Below are 20,068 nucleotides of genomic sequence, written 5' to 3'. Positions count from 1 at the left end.
TTTGCTTCTCTGATTGAAAATCGGAACACGCAAAGTGAACGCTGACTGGGCAGAAAGATGAATTTCTTGAAACCTTGATCGCATTCATTCTATAAACAAACGGGCTGACATTCACCGCCGAATTTAAGTACGAGTGGCGGTAGGCTCTTATGAAGTTCTTGGAACAGAAACCCTGGGCATACCTTTCATTCTTACTGGTTAGTAAGAGGCTTCATATGGAATGAAGTGGATGCAAATAGTAGTTCTGTTGCATGGCAACAAGAGACTCCTTGTAGATTTAGAGTGGTGATCAATAACTCTGAATTCCTGCTTTGACTCGCTTTCTTTCCATGTTGCTTTGTTGCCCTGTGGCACGATGAAGCTGCATTTATTTATGGTGTAGCAATTAACAAATAAAGATTATACTTAAGAGGAAACCAGCTTCTTAAGACACATCGTATTGGTTTAAATTTGAATCGTTCACTGTGTTATAAGTAGAAACACATGACTCATGAGATAATGTTATTAACTCCTTCATATGGCAGTTTAAGCTGCATGAAATCTGCCAGACAAAACTGATTAAAAAAAAAAAAAATGGTGAAATTCCATCAGTCATTACAATAGGAGGAGCATTTGATCACTATACTACCGCTGATTATATGGATTTTTTTTTTTAAAACATACGTTTATCATACTAAGATTTCGCAAGCACACGAAATGAATGTAGTTCAAATGTATCAGAAACAATTAGACATGGATGATTTCGATTTAACTGCATATTTTCCACATTTTGTCATTCCTTGAAGTTGACTGGTCGTTTAGAGCGCATATTCCTTTTCATTGGATATTCTTGCTTTCTGTAAATCAGCGAACCACTCAAGGACTTTGTTAGTACGTGTCCTGACTTGTCTAAAACTACCCAGTCATGTTTTGCATTGTCATAATAATGAGCTCTTGGCTAATATCAAATATTAATAAAAAAAAAAAAGACTAATTTTTGAATAGATCTCGTATAAATAATCAATCCAAATGAAACAAGACGACACAATACATGTAACAAACAATTTTAATATGAAAATAGTACACGAAAGAGGATATTTACATTCAAGGAATAGTTTCTCTGAATGTCTACAGTCAAAGTACAGAGATAAAAAAAGAGTACTTATGAAAAAAACGTTCTGTTTATGAATAACATTGTACAACAGTTTTAAGTATTATAAATGCTTTGCTAGAGTTACAAGTTTCAGAAAACATTAATCACTTTTCGTTATGGTACACATGAAATCGCAGGCGGTTAGTAGAGTTTATACACAGGAATCACATGGTTACAACCGGATATGACGTATTGAAGGTAAACTCATATCATATAAAGCACATAAAAATATAACAAATTTGAACAATATAATATTTGGTTCAAGGACACGATCCGTCCTTATTTTGGTTGTAAAACTAGAATTAGACACTGAATTTTAAAAGCAAGCATCACAAATTTGAAGTTGAAGCAGAAAACATCATTACGGCATATTACATGCATTAGATCTGTTTTAAATTATAGCAGATAAAAGTAACACACATGAAACATTAAGTTTTATAATGCATTTTGTTTTATATATTCTGATTGTGGACATTTCATTGCTTATATATCTTCAGAATATATTTTAACTGAGATATAAAGCATTTACCGTGCATTTTTAATAAAAATGCGTGTATTTTATTCCACTTTTACATATGATAAATGAGTATTAAATAAAATGACAGAGAAAGTATTTACTGACCAATCAGCTATTCCTTGTGTAGAATAGTATAGTGCCCATCAATGAATAGTTTAACCATCATTTAATCAAAAAGAAAAAAATAATGATCGAGTGTTTCAATTAAAAGATGTCAAGTAAACGCTGCTTTTATATTTATGACCTTCACCCACACATGCATTTTTAAATTAATCTACTTGAATTGACACAAACTTCCAAGGCCAACAAAATGTCCATTAGCAATTTAAACGAAAATTATAAAACACAAAAAATAATTATAAACATTACAAATAATATCGTAAACTGAATATTCTAAAAACAACAAAAAATTAATTAACAAAATTATGTAAAGTTAAAAATAATTTTAGAATATTTTTATAAATATATAGTATCACACAAGCAATGTTCAGAACACTATGAGAGTATTCTATACACCTCTTGTATGATAGTATATTTACAAGTATTAATCTAAATAAGTCGTTGAAATTGTGGTGATAAAACAATTCTTAGTTCGCTAATTGAAAAATATTGTGGTGATAACACTTTTTAGTTCGCTAATTGATAAATATAAGATTAAAATGATATATATATATATATATATATCGAAATTCTTCACAATTTTGTTTATTTATATCGATATTCTTGACAATTTCGTTTATTGCAAAGCTAGAACATCACATTTGGAAAATCTGAACAAAATTATTTAATAAAATTATATAATTATTTTCATTTAATGATTTGCCACACTTACTGCACTAAAAGAATGCACTTACACGCCAATAATATTCTTATATATCTTTCTCTCGTAGATCTATCTATAGTACAAGAGTATCATATATCTAAACAACTTTTTTGTATCGGAATTGTCCAAAATTTTTTTTTTAAGAAATTAAGTCATGAATTCTAAGGCAGCTTAGGAGACCTGACAATAACTTTATCTTACTATTTATAAAAAAAAAGAATCAGGAAGAAATGTATATTCGAAAAGAGAAAGACAACAGTGAGACTACTGCAAGGTATTGGTGCCAAATGGACCACATGCAGAGGATCCAACAAGAATTCCAAATTCTGGATAACTGTGATGAGTCATCACCAGGAGACACGAATCTGTAGACACACATCACCCTAAAGAACTGCACGCATTCTCATTGCTTTAAAGATTATTTCCTTTGTACAAGAAATTCTTTCACTTTGATCGGCTTGTGCGTTCATAACATAACAAGGTAATACAGATATACCTTATAGCAAACACTTCTTTCATATCAGCTATGATAATAAGATTTAACTGTTAATTTTGTTATTCAAACTTTGCAGTTTTATAATGCCAAGTCATTTTAAACAGGCTTATCGTAATTTTAAAATATACCATAGATATAATTTGTATATACAGTATTTACAAAATGCATAGAAGAAGCTTTGGTTATTTTGCAATATTTTTAGGATTTTCATATGACATTTAAACAATGTTATGAAGAATATGAGGTAATTTTATTTTTTCATTAATTAAAAGAAACAACTGATCACAGATGCTACTACAGTTTTTTGTTTTTTATTATATATATATATATATATCAAGGTATAGGAATTAGTTCACAGCGTAGATGATCAGTTATATGATCGCATACGGTTATCAACTTGATCATAAATCCTATGAAGTACATCTTGAAGATGAATAAGTATTTGCTTCCTTGTTGGTAACAATCTATATTAAGACTAGACTAGGATGGCCAAATTCTGATTTTCGATACCAACGAAAAATGCAAGTAATAATAATAACACAAGTCTAATAAGACTTCCATAAAGAATCTTTCCTATGAAATTAACCACTCTAATGTGGTTAATTTTATATGATCATAGGATATGATCATCAGATGATCATATCCTATGTTAATATTGGGGAGTATGATCTAATGGGCATTCATAGACTGGCCATCCTGTATATAGGATTCTTTTTCTACACTAAAGGCATCGCATCTCATATTTCTACTTACAACGATCAGTGGATTCAATTAGGAAAATATAATTTCTATTATTTTTGAATTATGATATCAATTTCCATATTGCCAAGAGTGCTTATATACATTAATCGTTGTTTATATCAAGTCAATTTTTATATGAAATGATCGAACAGTTTAATCAAAATGAAATTAGTTATTTTTTTATGATCGCAGTTTAATCAAAATGAAATTAGTTATTTTTTTATGTTATGAAATCATACCGGACGCAATAGAATTCATTACATATTACAAAACTTCCAATATAGTTATTTATATTCACACAGAATAGAAATCGAAAAATATTAATAAGCGATAAACTAAAAAAAAAAAAAAAGATGCTTCAACAAATTCATTGTACTCCTATTACCCGTGACGCCACTTAATTTGTATATATAAAAATAAACACTATTTTACTGAATATAATTACTTTATTATAGACACCATACATTGGCGTAACCTCGTAGAATGTAGAAGAAAGACTGTGATAGTTTCATGCTGTTCACTGATAGGGTGAACTTTTTTTCTCTTTCTTTCTTTTTTTTTTTTTTTTTGTTTTCGTTTTTCAGGGAGTTTCATAGTTAGTCGATCTTAGTGAAAAGCATGTACGGTTATTTTCTCCTGGAGTAAACCCGTCTTCAATTCGAACTAAACAGAATCAACCATAGATCACAATAATACTAGTTGAGATTAGGACCATCGCTTGTAATCTAATGCGGCGTGTGAATGCTTTCAACCTCGACGATGCTGAGAGGTGAACTAGCTGACTTCTGATATCCAAACGTTAGAACCAAGAGAGTACCGCTTACACATCTTTGGGATTTCTAAAATCATTAATGTATTTATATTTATAGGCACCGTATACTGTATTACCTAATCTGATGGTTGTTGCATATTATAACACACACACACACACACACACACACACACACACACACACACACACACACACACACACACACACACACACACACACACACACACACACACACACACACACACATAATCTACTCTCTCTATATAAAAAGATAAGCCGAAATTTGAAACGTTTTTATGTCACGTTTTTTGTCTCCAGCTTACCAGCCCGGAACTCGGGGAGGTTGGGCGCCGTAGGCGCCAGGGGGGGGGGGGTAGAAGAGCTCCCCTAATATATATATATATATATCGATTGTGTGCGTATCACACCATTAATTGTGTGAGTAATGTGTAAGCAGACACCGTATAAAATAAAACTTTATAATGTCCTAAAAAACTAATTTTCGAAGCTGTATTCAGTTGCTATGTGGGGAAATATACTTAGTTTTTAATTGCGCATTTGAAGACGAAACACGTGATCACACTGTGACATGCGATGTCACCGTGATCATCGAATGCTCTAAATAAAATAAATAAAAAAAAAAATTAAAATATCCGCGACAATATATTTTAAAAAGGCGTATTATCAACGCACTATTTGTTTCATTTTAATAAATATCTAAAATGCCCCCCCCCCCCCACCAAAAAAAAAAAAATCCACACAGGTAATAAGAATAAATGCAGGGTGTTATTTTCTCCCATTTTCTAACATATTCATTTTATTTATTGATAAAATTGTAAAAAAAAATAATGAAAAAGGAGTTGGATTAATTTATCAGCCTGTACTGTTAGATTAAGCATAAATGCGAGACCAAAATTTGAAAGTGAGATGTCATGCGGTTATTTTAAAATAAATACGTTAATTAACATTTGGAGGTCTTCTCAACATTGGACTCTCTTTTGCTGATGAATGGTAACAGAAAATCCTCCACGTCATTTACTTGAATATATATATATATTTTAATTTTTATTTTTTATTGTTTTTTTTTAGCTCACAAAATTCTTGGCAAATTGTTCTTTACAGTAAGGTACATCATGGCTAATAGCGCTTTCTGCTATTATGTCACCACCCAGGATTTCTATTAGTCACGTACTATAGGAAGAGGAAGAAATTATTTTATTGATTTCTGAGAACTCATGTAATTCGAATTCAACAGTGGTTAAGAGGATTAAGAATTCATAAATGTGTCTCCTATAATTTCAAGGAAATGCAACGTCCAACGATATTTTGCCTGTTAAGTCAATGCTCTTAATTTGGCCGAGGATGACCGTTTATGACCGTTTAGGAGTTAACAGTGTTTGGATTAACACTGTGTTGTTTGTACTAGCACGAAAAAGGCAAAATTTGTGAAAGACCAACAATAACCACATTCTCAGCAACGAATGTGATAATTAATTAGACATTATAAGAGAATAGAATAAATCACTAAAATTGTTAATGATTAACAGTTTTAACGCTTTGTTAATGAATGATGTATTCATATAATGATTATTCGGATCTAGACTGTACAAGAATGTAAAGAAAGTCGAGTAATAAATATTAACAGTGATAAAGTTGTTATTTTCGTCCGCCATTATTTTTGAATAATGATGGTACTGAAACTTACAAGGAGTAAAATCAGAAGTAATTCATAACAACTATTTTTTCTAACTCGTTTTTTTTTTTTTTTTAACCTCTCTGTCTAGTTGCACATTGCATGCAGATATACGAAACTTAGCTGGTGACTTACACACACACACACACACACACACACACACACACACACACACACACACACACACACACACACACACACACACACACACACACACACACACACACACACACACACACACACACACACACACACACACACACACAAATCCCAAGAAAACTCTCTATCCCAATTTAAATTTAATGCAGAATTTTGTCACCAAGCAAACATACTTCTCAATGAGTTATTGTATTCTATGTTCCTAAGTAATCGCAAAGGAGGTATACTTCAAGAGGATTGAAGAATCAGACCACAATTAAAGAATAATATTTAATATACTGTATTTTCCACCAAACTGCAAATAACTAAGGAATACGATGAAGAAAAAGACCATAAACGAAAAATATTCAAGTTTATGTTCCTATAATAAAACTCTCTACTTTGGATATAATTATTATAACTAAGCCATCAACAAATAGCATTATAGGAATATACAGGAAGAAGTATATCTCTTTCAGAGATTAAACAATCACATTTCTCGGTAGTCCTACAGTAATTTTCTACATGAGCTTACCACTGATGGAGTTATCATAATCTCATAATCCCTTCTTAAGCTTACGGCTGTTTTTTTTTTTTCCCTCAGTATCTTTAATAATAATAACACTATAAGATCGACAAGGATTTATAGGATCAAAGTGTTGTTAACATCATCTCTATCTCTTAAAACTGAAATCGCCAAATGTGTATATCTCCCATGCAGCGAAGTGTATGTACTGTTAAATATTATATAACACCAATCACTTTTTATAATTTGTGTGGATATCGACCTTAGTTTGCGACTTGTATAACAGGGTTTAACTAAAAAGCTGGACACCGTTTTTCTTTTTTTTTTTTTTTTTTTCTCCGGCTCATCATATACGTTTGTATGTATGCTTACAGCATTAAATTACACTTTATAGTAAATAATTTTACTGTTTATAATAGAAGACATTCGAATATTCGAAGTATTTTAGACCTTTCGAAAACGAATATAGGTGAATAACAGTTAAAATAAGTAATAAACATGCAAGCATTTTGCTGATGAACAACAATGCGTACATCGCACATTACTAAAAATTAGATGCGGTTGTATTTTAATACACTCGTATCTTAATCGGATATTCACTGTCTCAATGGAATTCCTGAAAAATATCCTACATTCTCTAGCAGGATTTCTATTACATGCATTCAATCTCTAAGGGCATTTCGAGTCAAAAAAAAAAAAAAAAAAACTCTGAACATTTCTGAAAATATCGAAGAAAAGGAATATTAGATGATTTTCAAACCATATCAGTATGTAACTTTAATATCAATAAAACATTCCGAAACAGATATGAAGAAATCTGAAATATAAAAGTAAGTAAAATGCAGAGTAAAAGCAAAAATAAACGTTTTTGGTATAGCTATGAAAAATAAATACATAAAAAAACAGGAAACAGTGTTCAAGTGGAAGAAGAGGAATCGACCGTGAGATGTGGTAATTAATACTCTTGGAGGGTAATGGATGGCAATGCTGTAGCCAATGAAGTTCTAACTGAGGCTCGGCTAATGCTGTTACCCTCCTGCCATGATCAATGCTTTAATAGCTCAATAACACCTTATCCCTACACTGTCCTCTACAGATAACGGGGAAGATGAAAAGCATTCTTGCTTCGCCCCTTTAAGCCAGTTCTTATATATAAGTGTTCAAGTTTATCCATGATACACTTCACATATGATTAGTTTTATATTTTGCATTTATTCACTTTTCTTCATTTATTCATTTATTCTTTTGCATTTATTCATACCTTGATGGTAAACTTATATCATCAAAGAGTTATCTGTGAATAAAATAAAAATCTGGTTTCCACTCTAAAATAATAACACGTCATAAAACTGACCTAAAGTAAGTTGTAAAGTTAATTATATGAAAAAACAACTCAGAATTATTGTAGGTAATATTTGATGATTAATCAAATAATGACGAAAAATTAGCAATTCACGCGTTCTGAATATATATTTGTCTTAATTAGTATCATTTCTCATTTTTTCCCCCACTCTAATCGCAAATTTCTCCCTTTAGAACCACCTAAATTACATACTGTAATCTTATGAAGAAAAAATGGCTGAAGATGGCCACTCACCAGAGCAGTTGAAATTTGATGATATTTCAATGTTAACTAACAAACTACTATTCGCCACTTATTATAAATTTATATTGTTGAAGCATATTACACTTCAATATCGCTCGATTAAAATCAGTTATTAAAAGTGATTCCAGTTATTATGTTAATTATGATTCACTCTATGAACAAACCCATTTTATCTCACAATGTATGCAAGATCTTCATTTTCTTTTATCCTCACTATTCTTTGGATATTAAAATTTTATTATTTTCATTATTTTTCTATAATAAAAATTATAAAATTATTGCTGTAGTGAAAAACTAAAAAAAAAAATAATTTTCTTAAAAGATATTTTAAAATATATTCCAGCACCATAATTTATCTGACACACTTATCACATTTAAGCAATTTGATATCAGTCAAGTACAGAGTTAAAAAAAAATGGGTAACATACAATCGCTGAAGGAATTTGCATGTTGAAAAGGTAGTCAAAAAGCTGTTTCAGATTTGAAAAAGGAGTCTTAAATCTGAATTGCAGAACACTTGCAACGGATAAAAAATATAAATCATTTTGTTTTATTTTATTTAACATGATCACGCGAATTAATAAGCGCAGTATTTAGTTATAAAGCTTAAGCATTTATTTTACCAAATTTAATTGGTAAAATAAACAAAAAATGCCACGTGATGTTATAGTATGACATAATTCTGACTAGATTTTTTTTTAAATAGAAAACACGTATAAGAGCTTATACAAAATTTGCAAATATGTATATTTGAAATACTATATAATAAGTTAGCTGTAGAAGTGCATATATATTTGTGCTTTGGTACTGCCATTGGTGACACGTACGACACCAATCATACGGAATCAACAGCAACACGGACATAACAAATACTACCTTCACCATTTTTGGTTTTGATTGTATTTACGTTTGGCAGCCATGGAAAGACTTTAGTTGACAGCAAATGGAATGTCCTTACAACCGTCAAACAGTGGTACACTAAACATTAAAAAAGTTTCTCATTTGTCGTGGAACGGGCAATCGTCTCGAGAATCCATAATGATTAAAGGACTTGGAGGAGGTGATGAGCCGATACTTTTTCCAATGCCTGAGTCGGAGCTGGCAGAATGAATATGATCCCTATTAAGAGATCGCGTTGGAGATGCTGCCATCTGCTGGTGAAGAATGATGGGAATTTGTGGAATTGGCGACGATGCTGCACTACGACTCGATCTCCCGTCAGCCTGCGATGGAAAATCACATTCTTAAATACAATTCCTACATCCTTGAGAAGTACTCTGTAAGCGTACTTCTAGCAAATCAAGTATTTTTAAAAATTCATATATATTATCTTATATATTCAGTATTATTCATTCATTATTCATTATTATATCTAATATATTATTTTATACTGTATTATATTCATTATACATATATATTATCTTTTGCTAATTTCATATGACAGCGCATGACACATAACAATGTGTGATAGTGAACATAAATAGTTTTCAATTGTTGTATTTCTTCACAGGCTTTGCTAACTCTGAAATATTAGGACATTGAATAGCTTTATAGTTTTACCTGATTGTCAGCAGAAAGAAAGCATGAGCCACACGATGGCGGATTGAGCAGCGATTGTGGAGATGGTATGGAAGGTGTTGGCACCCTTCTTTCACAAGGTGAAGAGCTTCCAGTGAGACAACTAAAAGATATCCTATAGATGCGAAAAGGCTTATTTCCATCTGATGCACATGTGAAACCATAATTTGCTGAAAAGAAACAACACAAAGTATTTAATTGAAATATCGGTTTTGTTTTATAGTATTTCTATAAACTTATGCATTTACTTAATCAGTTTTCTATAGCGTTTAGGTACGAGTACACTGCCGCTGGAGTGTTGTAATTTGGTTTGAAATGTGTCTAATAACAAAAAAAAAAAAAAAAAAAACCCGAACACATCGTTTTTTTATAGAATATTAATATAAAAGTTAATATTTTCTTTCAAAATAAAAATAACATTACTTGCTCGACTATTACAACACAACCAACAAAATACACGATCAAATCCAAGGCAAATGCGTCATTAGTAAATTTTATAAATAAGTGACGTCATATCCGTCTAAATCTAGCTTCCTAAAATTCAGTTCCCATTATCACCGTAAGGTATTTTATTTATAATACTTTTAAGTGAATGGTTAAGAATCGAAAAAAAACTTCATTATTGTAACATATAAATGAAATATCTTACAATGAGGAGAAGACGGCGGTGATACGCTGGGTTCCCTGTCCATTTTATCAACTTTCACCATTTCACGACGTACTTGAAAGAATTCAGGAGCCGTTGTGGAAAAAAAGATGTCGCTCTAAAAGAATTAAATAACCAGTCAAGCTCAGATAATTAAAATAACGTAAAATTATATGTTAATAAAATGATGTTACTTTGTCAAAAAAACAAAAAACAAAAACAGATTTCTTTCAAGGCATTCTATCCATTTACCTTTGCTGTGATGAAGCTCAGTCGCGGCATTATCATACTTTGCACCAAATTGCCATTAATTATGAGACGAATTTCGATCATGTCGGTGGTGAAGGCCATCACGTATGGAAAGGCACACACTGAAAAATCCGGAGCACGTTCATTAAAATAATAGATAACAATAAAAAAATAGTATGGTATAAAAATTAAGTGTAAGATAATAATTGAATAAGAAAGATAATTATAATAATTAGGCAGAAAGATAATTATGATAATTAAACAAAAGATAATAATGAAAACAAATTAAGCACAATAATTAACATAAATATAATAATTATAAATAAAGATAATAATTATAATTATAATAAGCAGAAAGATAATCCCATCTTGTTAAACTCAGTGGTCCGTCAGAATCAAGCAGCTTTCGACACGTTTTGAATCTTTACAAGAGCATCATTGCACTTTCGCTGAATAATCTAACTTTGTCGTCAGATATTATGCTAGTTTTCGTATAAACAACAAAAATGTCAACAGCCAAACAATTCAGAACAACTCAGAACAATTTCAATCAGATTTGTATGTAAAGAGTTAACTAAAATCCACAGAAATAAACACCTGTTTGGTGGAATGTGAAATACAGGTTTTCTACTTAAACTAGTCCTGTTCACGGATATTTCATGAAAGATTTTTTTTTTCGCTCATCGATATAATTTGACTGACAATTATATTTAATGATAAGTATCATTTCAAAAAAAAAAAAAAAAAATGAAAGACAGTATCCAGACATAAATTGAGATATTGCCTGAACATTGTTTTGATGAAATCTGGATTTAAATGGATATTTTAAAATTTCATTTTAAAGATGAAATATGGATATTTTAAATATATTTAAAATTTTTTTTAAATGATTTATCTTTTTTAAAATTTTTTTTTAATACTACGTATAACAGCAAATTGATGTTTCGTTTAAGAGGAGTACATAGAACTATATGGCAATTGATTATAATAAACTGCGACGGCAGCCTGCAAATGTGCCCATAGTAGGAGAATTTGCATAGTAGAGAAATTAGTTATATATTGGACGTTATTAAGGAGCTCTTGAAGGAAGTTATAACTGGCTGGATAAATCGTAGGCGGTTAAAAAAAAAAAAAAAAAAAAAAAAATATATATATATATATATATATGGCTCCTGAGAAAAAGGAAAGAATCCTATTTTTACGAATGAAATCCCTGTAGATGTATCTAAAAGATCGATTCGTTGAATAAAAACATTTGTTTTCATTCATATATCAGAGGTCATTATTTATTTATTTATTATCTCTTAGAAAACGAAAATTCGTCTAAATGTATAAAAGAGAGAAACATATAAATATATTCGTCAAGTTAACTATGCATCATGTTATTATAATCATATCAGTTACTCCGTATCATACTTTTATATTAAGTATGACACGAGGATGTTACCGAAAATAAGGTAACAAACGTTTATATAAAGGATTCTATTTTGGTATACATGCTGTAGGGCACAAAAAGCAACTTTAAACGCACGTTCTTTTTCCACACAGTGGAAATATTTATGTATTTGTCCCAGTGTAGGAGAAATCGGGACTGTGCGGTGGTCCAGAAACAAACGGCGTTATTGTACAGCAACGATGATTCCGTCTCGTATAACTCGACGTTTACTATGAATAGTACGTCTTAACTGATTCATCGTTTTACAGTAGCGTTTAGCATTCACAAACTCTCCACTTAAGAAACCAACAAGAATGGTACTACTTTTATGATCTCAAAAGAACTGTTATTATGATCATTTCTGATGACGCTGTTTCGATCTTCTAATAACCAATTAATTTTTGATGATGCGATACACTTAACATGCCGACATCGATCTCCTGTGTGTCTCAGTTTTCAAGCTGAATTACTTGCCATTCATGATCCGACTGTATGACCACCTAGTAACGCCACCTCACGGTCATAGACAATATTAACGCTCTCTTCACCTATTCACGTTTACTGCGAACGATGTGTTTTCACGCGTGACTCGTCTGTTACCTTATTTGTTTTAGTTTTAAAGCATCTTCATACATGTATTAAAGAACTGAACTGTGTATTTAATTCATTAAGCGAGAGTAGATACCTATGGCTTCAGGTACAGCATTCCACTGAAAGTCGAACTCGTTACTACTTTCTTCAAAAAGTTTTTGAAAATGCGTCATATCTGTAATTAAATATGAACACTGTGTCAACAATTTGAATATGAATTTTTGTAGAACAGAAATGAAAAGACACCACAATAAAATTTAGTATTGAAAACTCACGGAATACGACCGCTAATATCAGTGATGGAGAACCATGTGGCACGCTACATAGAATTTATTAGAACACCAGCCCACCGATATGGATGTGTAGATAAATTATGCATCTTGAATAAGTGTATATGTTTTGAAAGTGGGTACAGTACGTTGCAGGTCTATATATATTTCAATACAAAGAAGGGTTTGACATCTCATATTGTCAAATTTTAATTTAACTTTTTTTTAATCCCTACATTAAACAAAGGAAAATAGTAAATCGAGGAAAGGGCAAGAAATCAAAGGATTCGCTCAAAGTGAACGTCATTTCCGAATAGACCCCCCCCTCCCACACACACGCACACCTTAACTTGATTAACATGTACATTGATGACTGCTGTCGAAGATGATATAATTTATCAAATCTTGCAATAAAGCAAAGCATTGGATTAGATTTCTCGGTTTTGATTTTAAAAAGTTCTCAGTATAATTCTACTGTTTTTTAAAGAATATTAACGAAACCAAAATTAAATTAAACTAAATTAATACAAATCTCATGTCTAATTTTTTTTAAAACGAAATGTGTTGTATTTAACTCGATTTTTCTATCCAATTTCTTAGAAAAAATTATTTTTGAGTCACTTTTCGAATCGCCCTTCCCCCCGTTCTGAATTCACCCATTACCTCATTCCTTCCCACTATCACACGAGAATTCAGAGTGAATTGATATAGTGTCAGCAAGGTGATATTTAAGTTTTTGACGCTACCATGGCCGGTTGGGCTGACTGATTTAGACCGCACATAATATTCGCCTGTGGTAATGAAGTATCCTTCAGTGAGGCATTTAATAAATTTCATTAATATATAAGGTCAAATTTTCCAGCACTGTAGTTTTATGAATTTAATTCACACACGCGCGCGCGCGTATATAACGTAATCTGAGTATGGACAAAATATTTTTAACTCCGCTTAATTTTTGGTACTTACGATTATAACACAGAAGTAGCTCCGCTTCATCATCTTCATAAATATCAATCGCTGACACCAGGCGGCCCTAATAACACAAATGAATTAACAATAAATCATTTCAAGAATTTTATCTTTCTCTAATTAGCCAATAATTCCTTCGGCTATTCTTAGCTTAGCACAGCGATATCAGCCAGCCGATAATTAGCGAAATTAGTTCGTTTTTTAAAATTTCAATTATTGATTAACAGTTTAGAAATGTATATAACTATAATTATAGTTAAAATAATAATATAATAATAATAAACGCTTTCTTACTTTATTGCCTTCTACCACATGGAGACGAATTGTGCTTCCGTTTTTTTCGTTCACAAGATCAAACTGATGACGATATCCCACACATATCTGATTGTCTCCACCCGATGTTGGGCTATCCACTAGCGTTATGATTTGTGGTGCTTCAGCAACTGACAATTCCTAAAGTCAATCAAGATTTATGTAATTACATAAATAATTTAATTTATAAACAGCAGAATATATGTACTTCAGTGATTATATTTTTATTAATATAGTTATATTGCAATGAGTTATGTTATATTATTTATATTTACTTGAAATGTAATATTTATAAGAATTGAAAGATTTTAATCGTTTATATTTCTTCGTGAGAATCTAATTGTTTATATTCGCAAACGAACGCAAATTCGGGTAACTGTGGTTATAATCAGACGGTTAAGAATGAACATCTGAAATAAATGATCTCTATTGTTGTCTACATAGTCTCGAGCTATTATATTCGTATAGTTGCCTGATTCGCATTAAATTTTAATATTCCTGAAACAGTATTATGGATTTAGCAGAGACATTCGAATGTTGCACGGAAATTATATGTGATCTTGATAAAAATGTATTATTAAAGGGACATTTAAGATTCATTAACTTACTTCAGTCATTATAGGTTCACTACTTATTCAAAAATTACACTCGGGAATATCTCAGTTATACTTTTCATATGAAAGCTATATGTTGGATAGACAGGTAGCTCTTTTGAAATCCGATGAGAGGACATGAGTGATATCGAACACCAGATATATCGCAAAATTATCAAGTACTATTATCTGGAAAAAAAGTCCATTACAATAGGTATTTTTAAGTAAACAGTGGCCTTTTTTTTGTCATATTAGATTTTCTGGACTTCTGTTTATCAGTATATGTGGAATTTATGTAAATAATCAATAGGCAATAGCCACACCGACAACACATACTCATGTCAAGTGTCGTATTGTCCCATGTTGTGAATAATTAGATTTTCTTTTGAATACAATTTATTGAATATTATGAACGAATAATATTATATTGTCCCTCGATAACGCATACTTATTATATTTAAAATACAAAGAAGGAAAACGATCCGAGTGAAATAGTGTCTGCTGTTGCCAAAAAGTCAAATTTTAATATCATGTTCTGGGAATAACACTCTAATATGTTAACCATCTTAGAATATTTATTGGATTTCACATAGTCTTTATATTTGTTATCCCTGAGGAAACGAATTTTTTTCTTTATGTAACACAAACTTCTCCCTAAATTCATTAGATTATGATGACTACACATTTTATTGTTAATTAAACAATAATTTGTTAAAGCAGCAGAAGTCTGATTAGATTTATTTCCTACTTAAATTCGTTTTCTCTGTACGGTTTTCTGAGTGGATAAATTTTAATGAAATTTCTTATTTGGATAATTTTCTAAAATTTGTTAATCCATTTCAGTTTTGATTTCAATTCGAAATTTCATCCAGGCAAAGTGGAGTAATATCTTCGATCCGTCTGGACATATTTTATTGAAATTAGATGTTTCGCATCTTTACTAAAACTTTTTCCTGTTATCTCAATTTTGGTTTTAGCTCTTCTTTGTGTGAGAAAATTCAGCAAAATAGTTCGAAACTACACAACTTATTATTAAAGAAACTAACTGCCTGCGTTACATAAGCCAATGCTGCTCAAGATGATTTCCAGTTGTTGTAATTCCTTTCTTTATCACAACAACAAGATGATTTCCAGTTGTTGTGATAAAGAAAGGAATTACGAAACAGGAACATTATTATGAAACTCCCTTTTTTATATTTACCCTGCGGGCGTTTCTTTATTTGTTTAATACCAGATTTTTTGTCAAAATGCAATAAATACATCAATTATTATTATCATTACTAGGGGGGATCTTGGCGTCTCCCCCCCGAGTTCTGGGCTGGTAAGCCGGTTCTCCTTCGATTCTGATGATCGAGACATGAGACAACAATGTGTTTGTCTCATGAAGGCAAACACATTGTTGGACGTTTCAAAATAATGAAGAGACAAAAAACTGACATACAAACGTTTCAAATTTCGGCTTATCTTTATACAGGGTGTCCCAAAATTCACGCAAGATTTAAATTTAGCGCCATTTGTGCGGTAAAGTGTTGCCAACGAGAAAAAAAAAGACAGCGTGGCAGCTGACAGTTCAGGGTTATTAAAAATGACCACACACACACAGCGAAGAGAGTTCGTTGAATGGATTATGGAACAACAACAAGTGGATGCTTATTTTTCGAACAAAATCATCTTCAGCGATGAGGCTCATTTTCATCTTGATGGCTTCGTTAATCGACAAAATTGTCGCATTTGGGGTTCAGAAAATCCACGAGTGATTGTTGAGAAACAAATGCATCCACAACGTGTCACTGTTTGGTGCGGATTTTGGGCTGGAGGCATCATCGGTCCATTCTTCTTCGAAAATGCGGCTGGTAAGGCAATAACAGTTAATGGTGTTCGCTATCGCGACATGATAATTCAGTTTTTTGTGCCTAAATTGCAAGATATGGACGGCATGTGGTTTCAACAAGACGGTGCCACATGCCATACAGCCCGAGAAACAATTCAATTATTGCATGGTCGTGTAATTTCCAGTTTTGGTGATCAGAATTGGCCGCCCAGATCATGTGACTTAACGCCGTTGGACTCTTTTCTTTGGGATTTTTTGAAGTCTAACTTTTATACCAACAAGCCCACCACCACCCACGCCTTGAAGGAAGAAATTGAGCACTGTATCAACGAAATTCAGCCACATTTATGCAAAACGGTCATGGAAAATTTCGACAAAAGAGTGCATACGTACCAGCAAAGCCGTGGAGGCCATTTACCAGATATGCTATTCCATGCATAACCCTATACTGTATACTTATGAATCAATACGAAATTACAATTTTTTAATTAAAAACTTGTGTTTTCTATCAAAATTACTTCTTGCGTGAATTTTGGGACACCCTGTATATATATATAGAATAGATTACTTTAGCATGAAGCGATCCATTTTTATTTTTATTGAACAAAATCTGTGCAGGCAAAATGGCTCTGTTATATGATTACAATCCAACAGGTTGACCATAATAAATACTTCGTATTCATTGTGAAAATTTGATGAAGAAATGCAAATAAGTCTTCAGTATCCAGTCAACACATGACTTCCCATTTTAATTCTTTTTTTTGTTGTTGTTGTTTTAATTGAAATCGCGAATTTCTTAATCTTAATTTCTTTTTTAATTGAAATCGCGAATGCAAAAAGAAACCTGATTACAAATTCTACAATCTGTAATCTCTGATTACAGATTGTACAATCAATTATTAGAGACAGTATCAACTGAAAAGAAAGAAAGAACGCATTTGATAATAACGATAACATAATGAATTTCTGATGAAATATAAAGTAAGGAGAAAAATTACATTCAACTTTAAATCAGAAGATTTTTCTTATTAATAGCGTCCATTAAAACAAACTTCTGCCGCTCTTTTGCATTTTCAGTACCATTATAATAGCTAATTCAATTCGCCATTATCTCGATTACAAAACGTTAGAATAACCTGAAGGAATATCTTAAGTAACGTTGAAATACTTAATTTCCAGTAAATTACTCTTATTAGATAGATCCTATTAATTCTTTTAATGCATACAATAGTTAAATCGAAAGATATTTTTAACTTGGACTTTATTGCTTTGTATTATGACTTCGGATAGTGGAATGAGGGGAAAAAAAATAAAATTCGCATAACAGTAAAACATCATTTATTGACAATGAGCTGCTGACAGAAACACACGAACACTCTCCGCCTGGTATTGATCAATCAGAATCTATTACTGCCATGAACATATGAAGATATAATGTCTCATCCATCTTAAAGAAATAAAAATATTTTATTATACAGAGAAACTAGGGGAGTTATCCACCCTCCTTGTTCACTCACCAGTCCACACTAGTACTTTGCATCCTATAGGATAACTTCCAGCTTCCGAAAACGTCCTCGCAATATGGAAACCCCTCAGAGTAACTCAATGTCAATAATACAGGTAAATACAGAAAAAATAAAGTGTTTAAAATAATTATTATTTTAAACACTTTATTTCATCCTTAGCTACATAAGCTAAGGACGAACTAGTCATGAAAAAAAAATTCATGACTACAGCCAAATGTAGACATAAATTTATTGCCAGCATACAAAAAAAATTATATTGCAGAAAAATGTGTCACAAATTTCGTACAAATTAAAATTCAATACATTTTTGGCAAAAGTTACAAATCTCCTAAGGGCGTAGTTAAGGAATTAGTGTAGAGTACTTACAGAAAACTATGTGGAGAGACATTTCAGTGTGGAACATGTCCACCCAGAACTGCAACGCAGCTCTCACAACGTCGTGCCATGCTTAGCACCAAGTGATTCAGTAGTTCTTGAGGAAAACTGACCTACTCCTTCTCCTTCAAAGCAAGGATAAGGACTTGATTGTTTTCTGAAGGGAAATTTCGAGCAGCAATGCGTCTCCGTATTGAGTCACAAACTGGTTTTATGGGGATTCAGACCTGGGGAGCTGCTAGCTACTCGATTCGAATAATATCCTTGGTCTCCAGAAGTATATCCACTGGTCGTGTACGATGTGGTGTGGCATTGTCATCCATAAAAATGAATTCTTCGTCTACAGCACTACGGAACAATTCAACATGACGTTCGATTGTTCCATAGAACAAAAAGAACTTCGTTGTAATATCGCTCATCAGTCATAGTGCCTTTTTTTTTCTCTCTAGCACTTGTAGTTCAGTGCGTCCATTAAGCATAATGCTCTCCACACCATGACTCCAACACCGCGGTATATTCCGTTCAAGAACATTCTCGAGATGTTAAGCAGCACCACTTTTACGCCAGACCACACTTTCAAGTATCGTCTAGAATCGGAGGAAAGACTAAATCGACTCTAATCTGTAAAGAGTACGTTAGTCCATTGGTGTTATTTCCAATTTTTATGTATACACCACCACTGAAAGCATGCTCCAACGATAAACTATGAATAAAGGGACGCCGACTACAGGCCTTTCGAGCGTATAGGTCTACTTGTTGCAGACATCTTCCCACATTTTGTCGAAATATCCGCGTATCTGCGTATAATGCTTGAAATGAGCCGACTTGCAAGCGAACCTGCCGTGGTGCGTCGATTACATTTTGTTGTTGTAAGCAAAAATATGTCTTTATACTCCGTGGTAGAACGAAGACAACCTCATAGCAAAGGTCTGGAATACATTCCATTGGTTCGAAACGCTACCCAGAGCCTGTATACAACGCTACGTGAGATTCCGGACTATCTGGAAATATCGGTAATTCTGTGGCCTTCTTCAAGCTTTCAATTGATCCAAGACATCTAAGTTTACAAATTTATTCCTTCACGAAAAGAGCTTCCTTCAAAACAATTCGCTTAACACAGCCTTTTACCTTTTAACCTGTTGAGTGCTACCACATGATTCGAAAATTTTAATGGATACCCGTTTTCTACTCGAAATCATAAGTTATGCAAATTACCACAAGCTGATTCCTTTGAATTTGTGGTTATAATA

General features: G+C 32.1%; 1 protein-coding gene across 1 annotated transcript in view; it reads right to left on the bottom strand.

Annotated features, from left to right (window-relative positions):
• Positions 1 to 1,027: 1,027 nt before the first annotated feature.
• The window catches only part of LOC150104009 (GTPase-activating Rap/Ran-GAP domain-like protein 3), a 135,230-nt gene continuing 116,189 nt past the window's right edge, over positions 1,028 to 20,068 (bottom strand). The window contains exons 22-28 of the mRNA XM_090396376.1: positions 14,476 to 14,634; positions 14,179 to 14,245; positions 13,038 to 13,118; positions 10,921 to 11,039; positions 10,672 to 10,786; positions 10,005 to 10,192; positions 1,028 to 9,667 (exon numbers count right to left, since the gene is read on the bottom strand). Coding sequence (XP_090252502.1) covers positions 9,443 to 9,667; positions 10,005 to 10,192; positions 10,672 to 10,786; positions 10,921 to 11,039; positions 13,038 to 13,118; positions 14,179 to 14,245; positions 14,476 to 14,634 — 954 coding nt within the window. The 3' untranslated portion in view covers positions 1,028 to 9,442. The remainder of the gene's footprint in view (positions 9,668 to 10,004; positions 10,193 to 10,671; positions 10,787 to 10,920; positions 11,040 to 13,037; positions 13,119 to 14,178; positions 14,246 to 14,475; positions 14,635 to 20,068) is intronic.

The sequence above is a fragment of the Typopeltis vanoorti genome, chromosome 8, assembly GCF_054136105.1.
Source record: "Typopeltis vanoorti isolate ZY-2024b chromosome 8, IOZ_Tvanoo_1.0, whole genome shotgun sequence".
Taxonomy (NCBI): Eukaryota; Metazoa; Arthropoda; class Arachnida; order Uropygi; family Thelyphonidae; genus Typopeltis; species Typopeltis vanoorti.
The sequence above is the reverse complement of the archived record's forward strand: the minus strand, read 5'-3'. Positions and strand labels throughout refer to the sequence as shown.